Source organism: Syngnathus acus, chromosome 16 (assembly GCF_901709675.1).
Source record: "Syngnathus acus chromosome 16, fSynAcu1.2, whole genome shotgun sequence".
NCBI classification, from domain to species: Eukaryota; Metazoa; Chordata; class Actinopteri; order Syngnathiformes; family Syngnathidae; genus Syngnathus; species Syngnathus acus.
The window spans coordinates 7040925-7061261 of record NC_051101.1 but is presented as its reverse complement, the minus strand read 5'-3'; the positions used below and the strand labels follow the sequence as shown (position 1 = coordinate 7061261).

Below are 20337 nucleotides of genomic sequence, written 5' to 3'. Positions count from 1 at the left end.
AACTTGACTGAGAGAATACAATATTATTCAATGAAGTTATTGTATCTACAAAAAATTAGGTGTGATTCAATGTGGGTTTTTTTCTAATGTTATGTTATTGCAAAAAAAAAAAAAAAAATGTTCTGCATAGCAAAGTGATACATGTCATAAGTTAAGAAGGTATTTGTGATTACCTACAAAGCTATTCATCCGAAAAGGCATTTTTTGTGAGAAGGTTAGCAAGTCACATACTATAGTCTAATAAAAGAAACAGTAATTATAACACTTGATAAACTGTTGTGGAATTTTGGAAGTCTGTTTGTGTCTTTGCTCCCAGTCAGATCAGACAGAGCCAATCACTCTGAGCTGGGCTTTATGTATTTCATAAGCAGACAACCCTTGTAGTGATACATCTGTGTGTGAGATTACCATCTTATCTTAAATAGGCAGTGAATGTTGTTTGTGTTTCTTATGAGAATGAGCCTTTAAATGTGATCTCTGTAATTATAGCAAGTTATTAGGCCATGCGCTTTATTTAGCCTTGACTGGTCAGCTGTCTGTCAGCATTTGGGAGTGCTGTGATTCGGACGGTAGTTTTTGAGCTGGTTGGGAAAAAAAATACAGCTAAACTGCTGTGGAAGTATGCGTTGAACTTTGACATCCCAGTGTGCATCTATAAACTCAAGAAAAATAAAATACTTTCAATTGACATGTTCTTATGAATGACCTAATTCATTCATTCATCTTCCGGACCGCTTCTCCTCACGAGGGTTGCAGACGTGCTGGAGCCTATCCAAGCATTCTTTAGCTCGGTGTACACCCTGAACTGGTCGCCAGCCAATCGCAGGGCATTAATGACCTAATGATAATAATGACTAAAATGTACTTAGTCATTTTCTTGTTTCAGCTTCATGGACAATATTGAAAGGTTAGCACAGTATTATCAAAGAAGGTTCTCTCATTGAAAACCATTCCATTTGAAGATACTGTATAAGATGAAAGATATTAAAAGGCAAGTGAATTTGACACACATTTATTATCCTGCAGCGTGAACTGTATTTGAGGGTGAATTTCCCTTTAAGCCAGAGAGCTGTCAGCTGGTTTATGACACTGTTTGTGTGCGGAGCTGTTCCCAGGCAGCATTGTGCCTGATTTAGCTGAATGCTCGGATAGCAACAGGAACAACTTTTAGCTTTGGCTGGTGAGTGAGGGGAAGTCACATCTCAGCTGTAGTGAGCATGCGCGCATGGAGGCCCTTTGCCCCGCTCTTCTCTCTGCTCCCCGACAGTTTGCCCACCCCCAGCCTCCCTCTTTCCACTTCTACCTGACATCCTCAAACTATTTCCGCGTCATTCCTGCATCGCGGCGTTTGAAGAGACACTGGGAAACCGAGCCAAGTGCTCCTCCCACAGATCGACTCGGTGTCCAATCAGACCCGGGGACTACACTTTACGTCGCCAATGGAGTTGCAGCTGCCATGGCGTCGGGTAGCAACAGAGTCTGTGGGAGGGTGCGTGCTGAGTGAGGGAGAGGCCGCCCTCACCCCAGTACAGAGAAGTAGAAACAGTTTAGAAGACTGAATAAAAACGGCTTTGTGTATTATTTGTTGACGCCAATACTGTTGGTTGCAGTTTCACATAGATGTGTTTTATTAAGTTTTATTTGTGCACCAGCACCATATGTATTAAAAGTGGTCAAACCTGCAGGCATTTTCCAGAACATTTTATGCAATGTGTTCATATTGGAATAGCAGTTGTAAATGTACTTTCTTTGAACGTGTTTAATACATGGCGTGTTCATTTCGGAATAGCATGAACAGCGGTGGTAAATGTATTTTTTTGCATGTATATGACAATTTCCCCTTTATTGTAATCACTTTTATGCGGAATTTTTGATAGATGCCATTGTATTTGTGGCAAGTGTTTGTATTAATACTGGAGATTATTCTTGAAATTGTGGCACGGGTTAATGTTGTCTATATATGTGAATATAAAGTTCCAGTAAATATACTCCGTTGTTACTATAAATGGACAGGACGAGGAGAGAGGTCTATCTGGAAGAGGCTACTTAGAACAAAGAGAGGGTTGTTGTCCTGCTTTCCCAATTTATTAGCAATGTTAATTTTCGCTTCACGAAAATTATTCTGCAGACTTTTAATGTTGAACTATCTGAAGTTAGAACACTCATCGCTAACGTCAGCTTTACTAAATTGCGTCACTGTTGCCGATAAAAGGAGTGATACGCGGGGCTGCGAAAGAGCGCCTTCTGCCACCTCCGCGCCGTGCAAAATGGTACAGCCCCAATCGCAGGGTGGGGAGCAGTATGGATGAGAGCACAGATTCCCTGTAACGGAGAAACACTGGGAAACGGGCAAGCAACATGACTCGAGATTGCCCTTGTGAAGGTTTCCACCTAGAAGGATTACAACAAAAACGATTGATTTAAACTTATTCAACAGCCAGAAGGGCACAGCGACAAGAAGGCGAGGACGCGAGTGAAGGAAAAGGGGAGCGGAAGCGGAGGAAAGAGGCGCGCCAAGAAGGCAACCCAGGGTATCTTGACAGCAAACTCAGGAACTTCACTGCATTTGGTGGACTTGAAGACGAGTCTGGACTTTTGGATTGTGCTCGATTGTGATTACGTCTTCCTGTAGCGAGTTGCTTGACATCGGATTGTCTCACCGTTTGGAAACACAATAGGCGGGCAGGTCGCTAGCGTCCTTTGATGTTCACACGAGGAACGTTCGGCGTTTAACACCAACTGGATTCGAAACTGTCAGCTTTTCTTCCCTTGTTCACCGCCGCCTGACACGTTGCGGCGCGTGTGGAGGTGGATATCCAGACTGAGGAACTTTTTGTGGAACTATACAAGCTGAAGTGGACTGATTTTGTGGAACTGCTAGTTGACAGCCAGACCTTCTGGATTGTATGTGGGCTTTTCTTTATTCTCTGGTGGTATTAAGGGGTTTATGTGACTAACGGAGGCCTGCCACACTCTTCTGATGGCCTGCTGATTGACCACAACCCCTAAGACTCCTTTGAGCTTGGTCCGTACTGCTTATGTGACATTGCCAGCAGATGACAGTGAGTGTCAGGGTTTTGAGGCGAGAGATAACCTCTCTCTACACTGTCCTACACTGACCAGTGCCCAGTCCCCCAGAAAGCGCCTGTAATTGGACCTATTTTTAGAGAGAGGGATGGGGTAAAAGCAGAAAGCTGGAAATTCAACTCCCCTCCTTCTCTTCTGCCCCTTCCATCAGCCCATCCAGCAGAAAGCTGGGCAGCCTGGTTCCAGAGGAATTGCAACGAATTGTTTTACAAGAGGATGGACAACATCAAAAGTTAGATAAACCGAATGCATAATTGGAGTGAGATTGGTCAAAACAGTTTTACAAGCCTAGGAATCCCTGCTGCACTGGATTTTATTGCTAAAGGCCACTCTGGACAGAAAAATCCCATTTTGGATTACAAATTAATCATGTCTGATGAACTACTTCTTTCCTACTTTGGGTTCAACCGACCCAGGACAACGTTCATGCCATTAGGATCCGTGGCAGAGTAGAAATCTTTTAGTATTCTAGAATAAATAATAGGACCTACTTTCGACTACCTAAAATAAGTTACCAGCAATCTGGAGCAGTGCAAACTTCCATCTCAAAGAAACGAGCAAAAGTTACCCTGACTAACCAAATATTACCCACATCCCCCGACCACACAGAAGAGAATATATATGTAGAATGAGATCTCTATATCTATAGTGTAACTCTACATCTTTTATATTTTTACGTAAGATAGACAAGCTGCCTGTACACCAATTGGTTGCCTTAGAAACCACAGTTACAAAGAAACAAGCTAGAGAAGACGGTGCCTTTTAATTTGATTGGTTGGTTTCCCACCATTTCAAGATTGACTGAGTCAGTTGGATAAACTGTTTGAGCAAACTCTGGGATTGAAAACGCGCCTCATGAAGGTTACTTAAGACTCCCACAAAGGCTGCCCACCTGTGAAATCATTTGATTGATTGGGTTTCCCTTTTGGATTGACCTTTTGCCAAGTGTTTCCATGGTGATCACATCATCATCTGTCGAGGACAAGACTGTGCCCCCTTGCAGAATGGTCCAATCACAACCCTGGATCCCCGCTTCCCTCCACCGTGACAATAAAAGTCAGTTCCCACACATGCACTTTTGCACACTTTTTTTATACACTAACAAAGTGAAGAATGTGTATGTTTATCAATGTAATCGAGGAGGAGTAAACATTTGGTTCCTCGAACATGCAGCGTTTGTGTATATTCGTCAGTCTGAAAAAGCAGCTGCAACAGGTTGCACTGCTGTTGTCTTCTAAACTCATCACTGAAGATTTTTGTGTTAAGGCATTTAACAAGGCATTTTGTTGGTTTGTCGGTTTTGGTCATCTGGCTACCTCGAATTGAAATGGGTTGTGCGCAGATAGTACATTGAACATGATTTTTCCTTGGCCGCATAGCGTTTAGCTGTAGTCACTAGCATGGTGGTGCGGGCTGATCTGTTGTAAAGGTAGCTCACCAGTGACGGGACAATGTGGTTTTCTAGGAATGTACTGATAAGAACTGCTAATTTGAAAGTGTAAGGTTGGTAGAGATTTGTGTTGCGTATTGATTTGTTATTCTGAGACATTCATTAGCTTCACATACATAACAAGGTAATTTGAGCAAATTTATTCCAGAAGTATAAAATTAGTAGTCCTTCCCATTAATCTGTACCTGTAATTGAAGCGCTAAACTTCCCAAAGGTTAGTGACCCCCTAGTGTGCAGGCCAAAAAAACACAACTTTATACTGCATTTCTGCAAAGAGTGGCGATGTGTGGCCAGTTGAAGGAAGGTGTTAATTTGAGGAAGGTATTTATTAGTGCAAATGTTTCAACGCCACGTGTGAAGATGTCTGTACTGTTTTCCATGAATTGCTCAATTCGGAATTGTTACTTTAACATTCAATCTGAATCAAATGTACAGCTGGGCAAATGAGCTATTCAATGGTCGCTTTATTCTCAGTAAATTAATGTGTCTATTAGGGCTGTAGTCAACACAAATCTCGGTCGACTTTCGGTTGTCTAAAACTATCCGATTAGTTGAAAGCAACAAACAAACAGGCGTATCTCCTCGTGCTCTCTACCTGACTGGTCCTTAATAAATACAAATTACCATATAAAAGTGTCTGTATGGCGGCGATACTATCAGCCTAGACGTTAGCCTACTCACAGAGAGAATCAAAGTATCCTTACCTACATACATCTCTGGTTTTTAGATTTGTGCGCCAGAAAAATGAGCATGTCCACATTCTTTGGAAGAAGACAGCTTTCAGATTCGTCAATGAAAAATGCGCGAATGGAGGTGGCATGAAGTACTAAGTACTTCTTGTGTCTTCTGTGGCACCGAATCTCTCACTTGATTCTGTGGATGCCAGATCTTCCTCGTCTCCGTACAGCAGCATAGCGATCCCTTTCACGTTGTTGCTTTTCGACTTTTGTTCCTCCTCCTCCTCGGTTTAAGGTTTGCCTGGGTCTCCAGTTACGTCGTCCTGCCAGCTGTGCAACAGCTGTATAAGCCTCCTCGAGTTTTTCTTTATTCAGGAAAAAGAGCAGATTGAAATGAGGGTCTATTATTGCTGCTGCGGTCTATATACACCGCTTGTCACTGTCAGTTGGTATTTAAGTTCGCCTAATGTCTTCAACCAGCTTGTTTTTAAATGTTTTTTCTTTGGTAATGGCGCTGTCATCATCCATAACGTCCAGGTGGCGTCATATCAGGTTTGCCAGCATGGATTGGGCAGTGTTGTCTTCTTCAGACAGCAGCTCAGGGTTATCATGGGTTTCAGTACAGTTTTAATGTAGCTGCAGTCCACTCTCGCTCTTCTTGGTGTACTTTGGTCCTAAAACGTCACCATTGCCTCAAGAGCCGTTTCAACTTTGAATGGGTCGAATTTCAGCGAGCGGAACATTTGAGGGACATTTTTCTGCTCGTGTTTCTCTTTTAGTCAGTCTTTGTGTCACTTTTTAATATGTCCCATGAGGTGGTGTGCAACAGTCACAGTGCGACAAATGGGGTCTTGCTTGAGCGCAGTGTTAATACAGAGCTGCAGGGTGTGCCCAGCGCACCTGATGCTCTGTACATCTGGCCATACCTTTTTGATTCTTTAAGTCTATCCATACTGAGTGCCATATTTGCTGCATTATCACTTGAACGGCCACTCGTTCTTTTTTCATCGGCAACTTCATTGAGTCGCGCAGCAATGTTCCTTCCCGCCTGTGTGCGCGCCTCTTCCATTTCTTTTGTTTCAAGGACAAGACTGTAGTTTCCAGTGTTGGCCAATAATGTGGAGAGGCACAGTCATGTATGAATCCATCCGGAGAGATGTCCACGTATCTGTTGTCAAGCTGAGTGCCTCGCTGCATCGTAATTATTAACTTAAATTAGACTGCAATGAAATGTGTCAAGTTGCAACACGGTTGATGATGCTAAATCAGAAAAGTTAAAAAAAAAAAAAGGCCAGCAGATGTAACGATGTCTCGTCGGTGGCAGTTGTGAAGTAAAAAAACGGGGGGAAAATTTCACGTTTGAGTTTATTTAGACTGTTATATTCATTGAGAAAATAAATTAGATTTATTTCATTACAATATTTTCATTTGTAATCAATTTGACAGCCTGTTTATATCCCTCTTGCACCCATAATAATGGTTCATTTTGTGCATGCGGAACAGACCTCAGCGATTGCTCGGCTAATAAGAATTTGGTCAAACAAGGCTTGTCGAGCGACCATCCGTCGACCAGCAGACATCGGCTCTAGTGTTTACTGTCTACTTTCAAACCATGTGTTTGTTTCACAACTTGTCCGTCTGTGCGTGAGTCCGGTCATGTGACACGGTCGTGCCTCACCAATCGCGCTGCTACTGGTAATTGTTAGAAGCTGCCGGTGTTTTTCCTGAATGCTTCCTGGAACTTTCCAGCTTACCATCTAAAGGTTACCAAACTCGTAGACCTGGTCCTTGCTAGTGTACCACTCATCCAACCCGCTTCCACCGCACTGGTAAAACGAGGGCCTCGCTGTCATCCCACGTGCTCTTTCCAGCAAATACTCTTCCCCTCAGGAAACATACCGGCAGTTTATAACAATGACCAGCATGATTGGTGAGGCGCTTCACGTGACTATGCAACCGGTGTTAGTGTCTCTTTAATTTAATAGGCAAAATTACTTTGGGAGTATTGTACACACCGAAATTGTATATTTCCTTCGTGTCACACGTAGGAGGGCTTCCTCTAGTAGATGACACAATTTATTTTGCAATATACCGTGTTTGAGTAAGCAAGGGCGAGACTGAGTGATCGAGATTTTAATGTGTGGCTAATGCGATTGCTAGCTTGGGTCGACGTAAAGTAGGCTACAACTGACAGCTGTAAACAAGTACTCTTTACCAAGTACACGAATGTTCTCTCTTACCATTCTCCAGGCCATCTCTTTCTTTGTTTATACAATGTGACTATTGGTAGCAAGAGTTTACAAAATTCCTGGACACCATCAAGACCAGGTGTTGTTGGACGTTGTGAGTGATGTAGCATATGAATGCCAACCGGTTGTTGTGACACAGCATGATGTTAATTGGAGTTTAGTGGGTGGATACTATGATAATGATTAGCGTGACTATGCCACAACGTCAAGCTCGGATCCACTTGTTTTGCATGCCTTTGCCTTTTAAAGGCTATTGCATTGCAAAAGACAAACTGCAGAAATGTCAAACTTCAACTCTTGTCACAGATTTATTTTGACACGGATAACATCGTATTTAAAACAGGTGATTCTTCGTAATGCAGTAGAGAATTTAGATGGCGTAGAATCTTCAAGGGAAAGTGAAACCGTATTGAGCGGCACTTTCAGACACGTGGCTACCACATTTGCCTCACTGTGTTTGAAATTTGTTTCTTCTCCCAATGCTTGCATGGGTTTCTCCAGAAACTTGGGCTTCCTTTCACATTCTAAAAATATTCATGTTGGTTATTTGAAGACTCTTAAGTGTGAATATCAGCCTTTATGGTTGTCAGTCAATTTGTATGATCCCACCACCCTCCTTTTTTTTTTTCTTATTAATGCTTCAGCAATGCTCAGTTAAAATTTGTTTACTTTTATGCCGAACACCGCGAGCTATTTTCATGTCCTCTTATGATTTTATCCTCCTCATATTTGTCCATATTTGTTTAAGCTGCAGGTTGTTGCACACCTTTAGCTGCAGCTCTAAGCCTTGTAGTGTCAAAGTTAGTTATAATACTTTATACCACGGATGTCCTGTTTTAAGGACGAAGCCCAGTTTCATCGATTCTGTTCATCTCTATGCAAAATGACTGCATTTTTAAAAAGATTACTCATGACACAGTTTCTGTTGTGAGGTTAGAGTATTAGTCATGTGTCAAAAACAGATCTTAGTGTTACAGGTTCTACCCCTTCTTATATATCATAATGGAAGCAGTCCATTTCTCAACTTTTATAGTCCAGCCCTCCATCCCTGTGAAATGAACTAAAAATAACGTTCCGTCTATGGCATAATACATAAGCCAGCAACAGGCTTGGGTGGTAGTTATATTTAAAAAAAAAAGTTACTTTTAACTGAATTTGTAACTATTTAAGTTATTGTTGAATCATTGTATCAACACTTAATTACATCACATAGGAAAAGAAAAAAAATGGACAGTGGTTTAATGGATGACAGTGTTCAAGGGATCATTATAAACGAGTCAGAATCTATTTATGTATGAGTATAGAGTTCTTGGTTTTATAGCAGAGCTCTTGTCATCACCCTTGAGAAATTTTGGCATTTGGTCATCAGAATCTGCTCCTTGTAAATACTGGAAGGGATGTTTGTTTTTTCATCCAGTACTTTTAATGGAGCCTTACAGTAGTTTATTTTGTCTGTTTACTAGGATAGTCTGGTATTAGCACCCTTGCGTTTGCTTACAAAAGAATTGTTTTAAAATGGGAACACGGCATAATTTGAAAACCACTTCATGTCCAGTGTTTCTCTTACATTTCAGCCAAGCATTCTTAAGGACCAAAATAAATGATTAAATAATATCACCCACCATAGCTGCACTTCCAATGAGGCATGGCTGTTTGTATTCCAAGAAATATTAATGAAATTTTCTTTTTTAACAGTAATGAATGACACACTGTTTCTGTTTGTTGTCCATCCAATTTTTGAAGCGCTTAACCCCACCAGGGTTAAGCGTTGTTAGTTGTAGTCTCACTTGACATCATGAGCTGGTGGTGAAAGTTCACCCTGTGCTGCGGTTAGCCTCAAGTACAGTAGCATTGATGTGTGGGGAAAATGAGCGTATATTCAGGTTTCCGTGATGTAGCTAGCTTAGATGAGTCAGTTAGCCTAGCTCAGAGCCCCGCTTTTGTTTACATTGCTTCCGCCGCTTAAAGAGCCCGCCAGACTCGGCAGCAATCTACGAAGATCGTTCTAGTGAATGACCGCAGTGCAAGCACTTGTGAAAAGAAGGCATTGAAATTTTGGATTTTGAAATATGAACACAGCCTTTCATTTTTAAAAGTATTATTTAATTTTTACATGCAGTGCATTTTGACTTATCATCAACTGTTAACATATTTAGAGAAAGTTTCATGAAACCTCTGCCTGTTTTTTTTGTGCAGTTAGGTCTACTATGCTACTGTATTGTAATGTTGGTCACGATGGTAGTACTTGGAGAGCTAGGTACTTGGTGTAAAAATCTGATAACCACTGCTCTAGTACATTGTTGACTACTGTAAGCATTGGCTTTTGGACTTTTTTGTCATTTTCAGACTCTTCTGTTATGTTGATATGCTGTCCAAAGTATCTTTCCGATGGTGTCCTAAATCAGTGATTTCCAAACGTTTATTATGCCAAGGCTTATATTTTAAGTCTGAAAAATCTCACCACCAAACAAACATAATGGAAAATGTGGATACTTACTGAATGTATGTCAAATTGTCAATACTATAATTTTTCGTTCTTTGTGCTAGTAGATCATTTGTTCTGTCTGTCACTATGTTGCTAGTATAGATACTGATGAACAAAGACACATTGTTATAATATTTCTTTTTTTAACCACTTAGATGAACATTCATAATTTCCTGCTGCACACCTGAAAAGCTCGCCCAGCACACACATCTGCTGTGGCACACCGGTTAAAAATCACTGTCCTCGATGATGATGCACCATTGTGCGTCCCCAACAACAGTGTTGGATGCATAAAACTGTTGGCATTTTTTTTTTTTTTTTTTTTGTAAAGCCAGATGCTTTCTGAAGTGGGTATGAAGGAAATCTGATGCGTATTCTTATTAACACAGAATGCAGTCGTAGGAGATGAGGTTTGAGGAAGCAGTAAGGATGATGAAGGAAAAGGGGAGGAGAAGAGTTGCTTGTTGGGCAAGGGTGGGTTGGGTTGCTATAGGGGAGAGTGCATCAGCCTGCTGCTGAGAGCCAGCCTTGCTATTGGAAGCTACTTGCATTGCAGGAGAGAGGAGGAAGAGAAATAGCTAATGAGTGTTGTAGGCTGGTTGCTGAGACAGCACAGAGTTTATTTATAGAGTGCTGGCCGGCCGGCCCTTAGATACCAGCAGCCAATCAGCTGACAGAGAAAGAGAGGGGCCCAACCAATGGCATGGCAAGAAGGGGGGGATGTCAGAGTGAGGAAGTTCTGTGAGTGCTTCTCAGCCTCTTAAAGAGACGATGCCCATTTCTCAGTACTAGGCAGATATTTTCTCTCCCCAGCAGTGTCACGTCTGTAAGCAGGCCAGGACCCAGAGCACCACGACAATGACTCTCAGTGACAGTGATTGGATCATTCTTTCTCTGCATGTAAACACAGATATGAAATCATGCAGCGGAGTGGCTTTGTATGTTTTTTGCAATTCATATTTTTACAGATCAGTAATTCATCACTGACCCATTTGGCAAAAATGTAGAGTGCTGAATGAAATGGGGAAAAGTAAAGGCAAAGTAATTGTTACACAAGTTGAGTTCTGTTGATTCATTTGTTTTGCTGCTGTGAAACCCATCTTTCTTTCTAGGGAGACATGAATTCTGTTTTTAACACCTAGAAGCTCAGCTTTACAAATTGGGTGTATGCTGCAGATCTAATTCTGGCCTCTTCATGTCCCTTTCCCAAAGGACCAGTATAGCCTGCTATGCTTGCTCTGACCTGCTTGTTTGATAGCAGAACACTCCATGACCGACTACAGGCCAACGATGTAAAAAAGATACTTTTTAGGAAGTTGGTCCTTAACTTCTCAATGCATCTGTGATTTATTTGATAACACAGAAAAGATAAACAATCGGTCCTGCTGCTTCACTAGAATTGTGCGTATTAGTTTCAGAAGAGCTCCAATTAAGTTTGTTGGTGACACTTGCAGTACTTTTGCCTTTAGCACGTTGACCTCTTTCTGGTCTGGCCTCCATTGCTTCTGCATTACAACAAGCTTGGGGCAACACCAATTGAATTGCGCTAGCCTCCACTGCAGACTCGCAGTGTGTGAACTCCTGCCGTGAGATTTCGCGAGTGGCAACTAGCAAGTCTTGGCCACTGGTTTTTATGGCGATTCAAAAACTGAATCGCATTGTCCAGGCACTTGAATGAGAGTGAGCTCTCCATTCAAATGAATGTCGTCTGGAACACTTCAGCAAAAGCTGTCCATCATACATCTTAATTCAATGCCTGATCCACCTCAGATGGCTCCTCCCAATGCGGAAGAGCAGCAGCTTTACTCTAACCCTCCTGAATGACCGAGCTTGTTGCCCCTATTCTAAGGCAGAGCCCAGACACCATGTGAGGAAATTTATTTTGGCTGCTTGTATCCATGGTCTTGATATTTCGGTCATGACCCCTAGTTTGTGACCATAGTTGAGCGTAGTAATCAATTGCCCCTCTTTCATCATATTCACTTTAGAAATTGATTGGAAATCATAATTCATGGAAAATAGTGACCAAATACTAAAATAGTATTTTTGTTAAATTGATCAAGAAAAAGTCCAGTTTTTGTACAAATTTTCTGCCAAAATTGAGAAAATAATACCATTTATAAAGAAAATGAAACACACTTGATTTGCAATAGTAGTCTACAAAAAAAAAATTGGGGTCTCGCCCTAGGGTCATGAGTTTGACACGAATGATTTAATGTGTCAGAAAGTTTCCTCACAGCAAATTACTGTCTTGACTTGGTAATTACTGTTGCGTTAGATATTTATTTTAAAAATGATAGTCATGCTTCATTCATTCAATGCTTACGATTAGGATCTAATTTGACATTGAATGTCATTCAGTGTTTTGGGAGATGATGAGGAAAGGTGATAAATTCATCTACAAAGTCTTTCTAAGGTTTGCTGAGATAGGAGCAATAAAGTGTCATTTAGTTTACAGGACTCTCATTGATTCCAATGTCCTTTTGAATAATTGATTTGCTTGTTTAAAGGAATGTAATGACAATGCTTTTTCCATTGTCAGATTGTTGTCCTTTTGCTCTCAGTTTCTTGTATTACTCTTCTTAATCTTTACTCACGTCAAAGTATGTCCTTAATTTGAGATATGCCACAAAAGCATCATTTACTTCCTATAAATGCCTTTTGTGGTCATTTACTTCCTATAGATGCTTTTTGTGGTCATTGGATACCCATAATGATGTATTTGCAATATTTTAACACAATTGTATACAGATGGAAAATATTTTTATTTTCCATTATGTTGTATTGTGGTATGATTGTGAATGCTTGTGTGTATTGGCATTCATCTTGTGATGTTTGTATTAATAGCTCAAACCACACACATACAATAAATGTTTTAGTGCCATGAAAAAACCTTTCAACCCATCCTTTTTGTTTTCATCAGAAATGCATATTAAGAGAAAAAGTAATTCCCCAGTGAACCTACTACTTTTTAGACTTTCACTTGGCCACCCTATAACCCTCATTTTATTGTTATACTTGTTGACAGAGTGTGTGTGAGAGAGACAGCGAGAGAATGTATGTATATACAATGAAATCAGTTTATTTGCGGTGTGCAACAAAATGACACCTTTTGTTTGGCAGCCATGAAGCCTATTGTGCTCATGAAGTTGTTGGTAATTGGATTCGGTGATCAACTCTTGGCTCCAAGTACTATATAACGCACGACGTCTGTATTTGTCAATATCTAGTTGGTAATTTGAATGAAGCCTTACCAAACTTGCCTTTCCTGGATTTTACATTTGGAATCTTTGATCCCTGCCCCCTCACCCCAAGACTCTCTTTTTTCAAATATGAATATTTTTTTTAAAATAGAAAAGGAACTCTTTTTAGGACAAAGACCAGTACTGAATGATTAGAATGTTGGGAATTCCCTGTTTAATCATGTCTCTTCTCTGTCTTTTCAGGTGTAAGCAGCTCAGGATGTCCGCCCACCTCCACCTCCTCCTCCTCCTCCTCCTCCTCCTCCTCTACTGCCCAGGGCTTCTCCCTCGCTGAGCCAGCCATGACCAGCCAGCACACACATACACACCCCTCCTTCAGCTCCATCCACTCCATGGCCGAACAGCAGCAGGTAATGCAAGTGCTCTTGCCAGAAATACATTTGGCAGAGGTACATGGCTTGAGGCAGTTCAGCTGTTTTAGCCATGTCGGATTTGATTTGACACACGTCTCACCTTGAATATTATCTTATGTCATTGCACAATATTTATTCCACGCACCGGAAAACGAATTTGTCATTTACATCTAAAAGGCTTTTTGAAGCCTGAAAACAAAAGTTTTGAAAATGGGTCACCAAAAAGAAGTTTAGCAAATTTCAACAGAGAAAAAAAACAATTGTTTGCAATCGAATAATACATATGCAAGACAATGCAGTGCAACAGAAAAACTACAACGCCGCATTTGGAATACACCAAAGATGACATATAGGCTACGTTCACACAACAGATCAATTCCAAATGTTTTTGCCATATACTATACAACCTGTATTTCATTTTTTTAAGACAGTCTGGCAAATCCAACCAGGTTCACTTTCATATGTGGTCTTAGGTTGGATACGTATCCGATGTTTTGCAATGCAACTGACCACAGTCAACGGCCAGGTTGTGTATATCCAACTTGAATGTCATCATGTGGGGTAGACAGAGGTTGCTTTTTGTTCCACTGTGTAACCCTTAAACGTCATTCTCACCAGTCTTTGGAGACTGTGGTATGGCGCATTACAATTATGTTTTAGTTGTGATGTATTTTTCTGGCAAACCAAAACACAGGGCACTTTTCAAGTGTGTCTTCATTTGACTTGTTCAGATATGAGCGGTGTCGCTGTATTGCACCTCACTCAAATGCACGGTACAAAAACCATTCAAATAGGAACAAATATTTAAGTATGATGGGAAATATGCATACTCTCAAACACAATATAGGAGTTCAGCGTGTCAATAAAATAATAAATACACAACAATATATATAATTCCCAAATTAATACACAAAATACATTTTACCCAAATGCATGTAAACAATTGAAAATACTAATTGGTTACCAAATTGTGTCTAGAAATACCAAGCCAGCAGCATGCGCCATGATCGGGCAAGGTCTGGGTGATGTCATTCGTTCGGTTTTAGACACCGACCGAATATATGTGGTATAGTCTGACAGAACAACCGTGTAGGTGCTGCTGGAGATTACCCGAATATTCACAAGCAGATAAAGACAGATTGAACATTTAATTAACCCTGTTCTATTACTCAAAATAGAGTTGACTCTCATGATGACGCTCATGATTTCCTTCGCTTGATTATTTTGTATAGCGAGGTGAACCTACATTGAATGGGAAATAAATAAACATTTATGAGGGCATTTATGGGTGAGGGCTTGATGTATTTTCTTCACTAGAATACAAGTATTCTTATAATGTGTTGCTTTTCCTTGGTAGGTGCTGTCTGATATGACCATACTCCAGCGAAGGATCCCCCCTAGTTTCAGAGACCCTGCCAGTGCTCCATTGCGGAAACTCTCTGTAGACCTCATCAAAACATACAAGCACATCAATGAGGTATGACACTGCAAACAGAAAATATCCCTTTTTGTTTTTGGGACCGGTCCCCTAGAGAACTGTGGCAAGTAAGCTCAGTGGTGTCATAATTACGAAATAAAAACTGAAAAAAAGATAAAGGGGAAAAAAAAAAACTTTATTTCTTCAAACACGGTTTCTTTATTTGAGTTCAAATGGCATACCATACATAATAATGATAAACCTAGCCCAGATGATAAGTTCATCCATGAGGTCAGTGGATTGGGGAAATAAACAACCTCTGGTGCTTGTTTGAGAACCGCAGCCAAATGTTTGTGCACCACTCGATGCATTATAAAGTAGCATTATGACATAATCATGTTTCTTATTAATGTGATGCAGAAGAGGAAGTGGAGTTTCTTTTAACTTGCTTTGAGATACTAAGCTTCTTATATCCACAGGTGTATTATACAAAGAAAAAGCGACGGGCCCAGCAAGTCCCTCCTGAAGATAGCAGTACTAAGAAGGAGAGAAAAGTCTACAACGACGGCTACGATGATGACAACTATGATTACATCGTCAAAAATGGAGAAAAGTGGCTGGACCGCTATGAGATAGACTCGTTGATTGGGAAGGGCTCCTTCGGACAGGTGAGGGCTCAAGGAACATCGCTGTGAAAGCTCAAAATTTTCCATACTGTTTAGGGTCTCGGGTCAGATGATACCTATCCCAGCCCAGTCAACCACTAGCATTCACACCTTCAGTTTAGAGTTTCCACTTAACTCGCGTACATATTTGGAGCTCCCCTTTGCCGATTCCATCCCGATCTCATGTTGACCATGTGTGCGCAGGTGGTGAAGGCCTACGACCACCATGAGCAGGAATGGGTCGCCATCAAGATCATCAAGAACAAAAAGGCATTTCTAAACCAGGCACAGATTGAACTTCGCCTGCTGGAGCTCATGAACAAGCATGATACTGAGATGAAATATTACATAGGTGAGTTGGAAAGGGGGACTCAGCAATATAGTGGGAAAGCTTGACAAATGTACATAGGTTATGTAGCCTGTCTGCTTTTATGTGTGTATTTTTAAATAAATATTTAAATTGTATTTTCATCATTTGGTGCATTTAAACCCTAACCCTACACATGATAGAAAAATAGCCGTTTGAAGGATATTGTGCACAGATGTCAATGGCGCAAATGTTATTCTGCATCTGCTCGACCTTATTCTAATGTCACTCAATGACATGTCTCCCTTCTGTGTTTGTGTGTGTGTGTGTGCGCCTGTTTCGGGTGCGTAGTCCACCTGAAGCGTCACTTTATGTTTAGGAACCATCTTTGTTTGGTGTTTGAGTTGTTGAGCTACAATCTTTATGATCTGTTGAGGAACACCAACTTCAGAGGGGTCTCCCTTAACCTCACCCGGAAATTTGCACAGCAGCTCTGTACAGGTAGGTCATACAAAAGAACACGCCCACACACACACACACTTACTAAAAACACCACACACGAGGGCAATGAGTGCACCAGTGTCTCTCTCAGCCAACTGGCTTTTGGCCCATAGTTGGGTCAGCCTAAAAATATAGTCACCCAAAATGTCAGGCAAGGGACACTGTAGTGAGCAACGTGTGGGTAATCTTAGACGAACAAGTCAGTTAGTAGTAGTTAAAATGAAGCAAACATCTTTTTTATTTATTTTTTTACAGATCCTCACAATTACCACACACATTTACCATAATGTTGGCTATTTTTAAGTGCAGTGTTAAGGCAACCACGATGAGCCCCAATATACTGCCACTGTACAATGGACATCTCTGACCAGGGACTGCATTTGTTTAAACCCAACCTTTTCATGGTTTCATGTATTTCTCACAGTAAGCTGTGCTTATAAGTGTGCCTTATATTGCACCGGAATTATCCTCATTTGTGCTAATGAAGTCCTGTCTTGCAGTCTGAATCTGGCTCTCTCCCCGGGAGACTTTCTAATAGAAAGATTTTTGTTCCTGTCTTGCCAAAGCAGGACGAGAACCTGATGCTGCTGGTTATGTAAATAGATTTGTTCGTAAAAGTAGAATGGGACTAAGTAGAGTGCTGACTTCCGGCAAGACAAAAAAAAAAAAAAAAAAGCACTTTGGATCACCTTCATTTATACAGTACTTACGTAAATCCTTCATTTGAGTTTATTCACTCAGAAATGAAAATGTACTGTCACAATAATGTGAAACAAAATGTCGGATGTGCATATTTATCCATTTCATGCTCGTTTTCTCCTCCCACACATCTGTAACTTTATCTTGTTAGCTTTAAATGCTTTGGCTAATGTTGTTTTTAATCATTTATTTTGATAATATTCTGAAAATAATATATAGGGTTGTAATAATTTTGGTCATGATAAGGATGACAATTTTTTGATACAATTCCATCTTTAGCTACTGCTTCCGATTAACGATGATTTATTTGTGCACAGCATTATTATTCCTGGCCACTCCAGAACTGTCAATTATCCACTGCGACCTGAAACCAGAAAACATCCTGCTGTGTAATCCCAAGAGATCTGCCATCAAGATAGTTGACTTTGGGTCGTCCTGCCAGCTTGGGCAGAGGGTGAGCAGCAATCTCATAATAACAAATGATTTAAACATAACAGTATTTAATTAAACCGTCAAAATGCCTCTTATCCATACTTTAATGAGATTTATATTGCATGGTGAACTAATTCCACTCCTTTTTATCCTACCTTCAGATCTATCAGTATATCCAGAGCAGGTTTTACCGCTCCCCTGAGGTTCTGTTGGGAATGCCATATGACCTGGCAATTGACATGTGGTCACTAGGATGCATCTTGGTAGAGATGCACACAGGAGAACCTCTCTTCAGTGGCTCCAATGAGGTTAATTTATCCACAACACACAATTACTGAGACCTTTTTTTTAATACCGCCTTTGAGCTTGTTGATTATGGAAAATTGTGTCTCTTTGTTTAGGTTGACCAGATGAACAAAATTGTTGAAGTCTTGGGGGTCCCTCCCAGCCACATGTTAGATGCAGCTCCTAAAGCCAGAAAGTATTTTGACAAGCTCTCCGATGGGCTGTGGACAGTGAAGAAGAACAAGGACATCAAGAAGGTATCCCATTTCAGATTCATTCACACTTTTCACCTTTAAAAACTGTTGTGGAACACATGTTCAACTTCAGTTGAAGGAATTTTTATTATTTTAGACTTTTTTATCTGTGGGGCGAAATGCATTAGGAACTCATTGAGCCAACTTCACAATTTCTGTAATTTAATAAGCATTTTATTAATGCTACGATTGGCGGGCGACCATTTCAGAGCCTCTCGTCCTATGACAGCTGGGATAGGCTCCAGGAACCCCAGTGAGGATAAGCGGTTCCGAGAATGGACGGATGGATTTTACTAATGCATTTACAGCCACCATCACCTCCACCATCTCTAATTATTTGAGTGTACGTTTCTGTTTTTTAGGAGTACAAGCCCCCAGCCACTCGGCGTCTTCATGAGATTTTGGGTGTGGAGACTGGAGGTCCAGGGGGACGAAGAGCAGGCGAACCTGGACATGCCCCCTGTGACTATCTGAAATTTAAAGGTAAATCTTCACAAATTCTAGAGGTTGTAAAGTTTACTAGTTAACTAAATTGAAGGAAAAGCTGCCGCTGCTGCTTATCATTGCTTTGTAGTTTTCTTCAGATGTAGTCACATCAGTATATAGTCTGTTTCTTTTGTCAACTGGTAAAGTGTATGTACTTTTGCAGCGGACTGTCTTGGGGATCTCAAATGTGGACTGCATGAACTTTGATTCCACAAATCTTGAGCAGTGAGCCACTGGTCCAGAGCTATCAGTGGTGTAATTATTTATTGGAACTAAGTCACTGCCAAGACATAAATTTAGAATGAAATAGAGACACTAATACTGTGATGCGTCATACGGTTTGAATTACTATAAACTGGCACAAATATCTGCGCAATAAATAGATGCAATCAGATACTGTCGTTTCTACTAATTCAACTTCAGGTTTATAAGCTTCCTATTTATTTATTTATAACACTGACTATCCATCTGGGGCCAACATTACAAGAAAAAAAATCCCCACAATTATGAGGTACCTTTTGCAAGATTTTGTAGACATGAGCATTTTCTTTAATTCCGCAAACTAACTATATATATATATATATATATATATATATATATTTAATTCAGTAATATATTTTTAGCAGCTGTTTTGAAGTGTAAAACTGCATGAGTATTTCAGAATGATATAGTGTATCATAAACAAGATGCTTTTTAAGCTCTGGATTTTGCATCATGTCAAAAGTAAGAGAAGCAATGACGCACTACTGCATACCGCACACTTTTCACAGCTGGCTGTGGCTGTCAATGTCATACAGTGTTAACAGCTACATGCCTTTTCCAAGCTTATATTGCTTTAACATTTTCAAAGGTGGATGATGTTTCTCATGCTAGTTGTGGGGAAAAAAGGGGGAGTACCACCTCTCCCCTTGTCTGCTGTCAGGATTGTGACGTCATTCTTGCTTAGCGAGGTCACAGCTTTTCTTTCTTCAATAGAGGGGTTAGACACGGGGGGCTTTGGCATTAGAAGCCTCTGACACTTTAAACCTTATTTTTTTCATGAGAATGTTCTAGCTGATCATTCCCAAACACTTCTTTGCTGCTGTCATCATGTTTTCATTGTCTTCCTCCAGACCTGATCCTGCGCATGCTGGACTATGACCCCAAAAGCCGCATCACGCCATTCTACGCCCTGCAGCACAACTTTTTCAAGAAGACCACAGATGAAGGAACGAACACGAGTTCATCAACGTCCACCTCTCCTGCCATGGACCACTCTCATTCAACCTCCACTACGAGCTCTGTTTCTAGCTCTGGTAAACATAGACAGGGTCACACTTCAAAAAATAAATTAACTCTGCTACTGAAGCAATGAAGTAGATTTGCTAACCACAATCATAAATTTTCCTTCCCATTAAAGCTGTTCTTTTATTTCCAGGTGGCTCCAGTGGCTCCTCCAATGACAACCGCAATTATCGCTACAGTAACCGATATTACAACTCTGCTGTGACACATTCAGACTATGAGATGACCAGCCCTCAGGTATGCACTCAACAGCATCACTGAAGGCTTCACATGTACCATGTCGGGTTTTGGATCTTTCAAAAAAGCTTACGTACCGACATACACATTAGTGGAGATCTTTTGTGTGCTTAAAAACCAACGTCGCACTTGTTTGAGTGATTTACTCTTTATTGTTTGATAGGTGCCAGAGGTTTCTTGGTTACATTTTTTTCCCCCCAAAGATT

General features: G+C 40.7%; 1 protein-coding gene across 2 annotated transcripts in view; it reads left to right on the top strand.

Moving 5' to 3' along the window:
* Positions 1–20337, top strand: part of dyrk1b (dual-specificity tyrosine-(Y)-phosphorylation regulated kinase 1B) — a 31716-nt gene that overhangs the window by 9170 nt on the left and 2209 nt on the right. The window contains exons 1-12 of one of the 2 annotated variants that reach the window (XM_037273823.1): positions 2242–4143; positions 13395–13561; positions 14922–15041; positions 15461–15649; positions 15851–15998; positions 16305–16454; positions 17471–17607; positions 17747–17893; positions 17987–18127; positions 18487–18607; positions 19723–19905; positions 20028–20131. In XM_037273823.1, the coding sequence (XP_037129718.1) occupies positions 4041–4143; positions 13395–13561; positions 14922–15041; positions 15461–15649; positions 15851–15998; positions 16305–16454; positions 17471–17607; positions 17747–17893; positions 17987–18127; positions 18487–18607; positions 19723–19905; positions 20028–20131 (1710 nt within the window). In that variant the 5' untranslated portion in view covers positions 2242–4040. Of the gene's footprint in view, positions 1–2241; positions 4144–13394; positions 13562–14921; positions 15042–15460; positions 15650–15850; positions 15999–16304; positions 16455–17470; positions 17608–17746; positions 17894–17986; positions 18128–18486; positions 18608–19722; positions 19906–20027; positions 20132–20337 lie in introns of those variants that run through there. The other variant, XM_037273824.1, reaches the window with a different exon arrangement.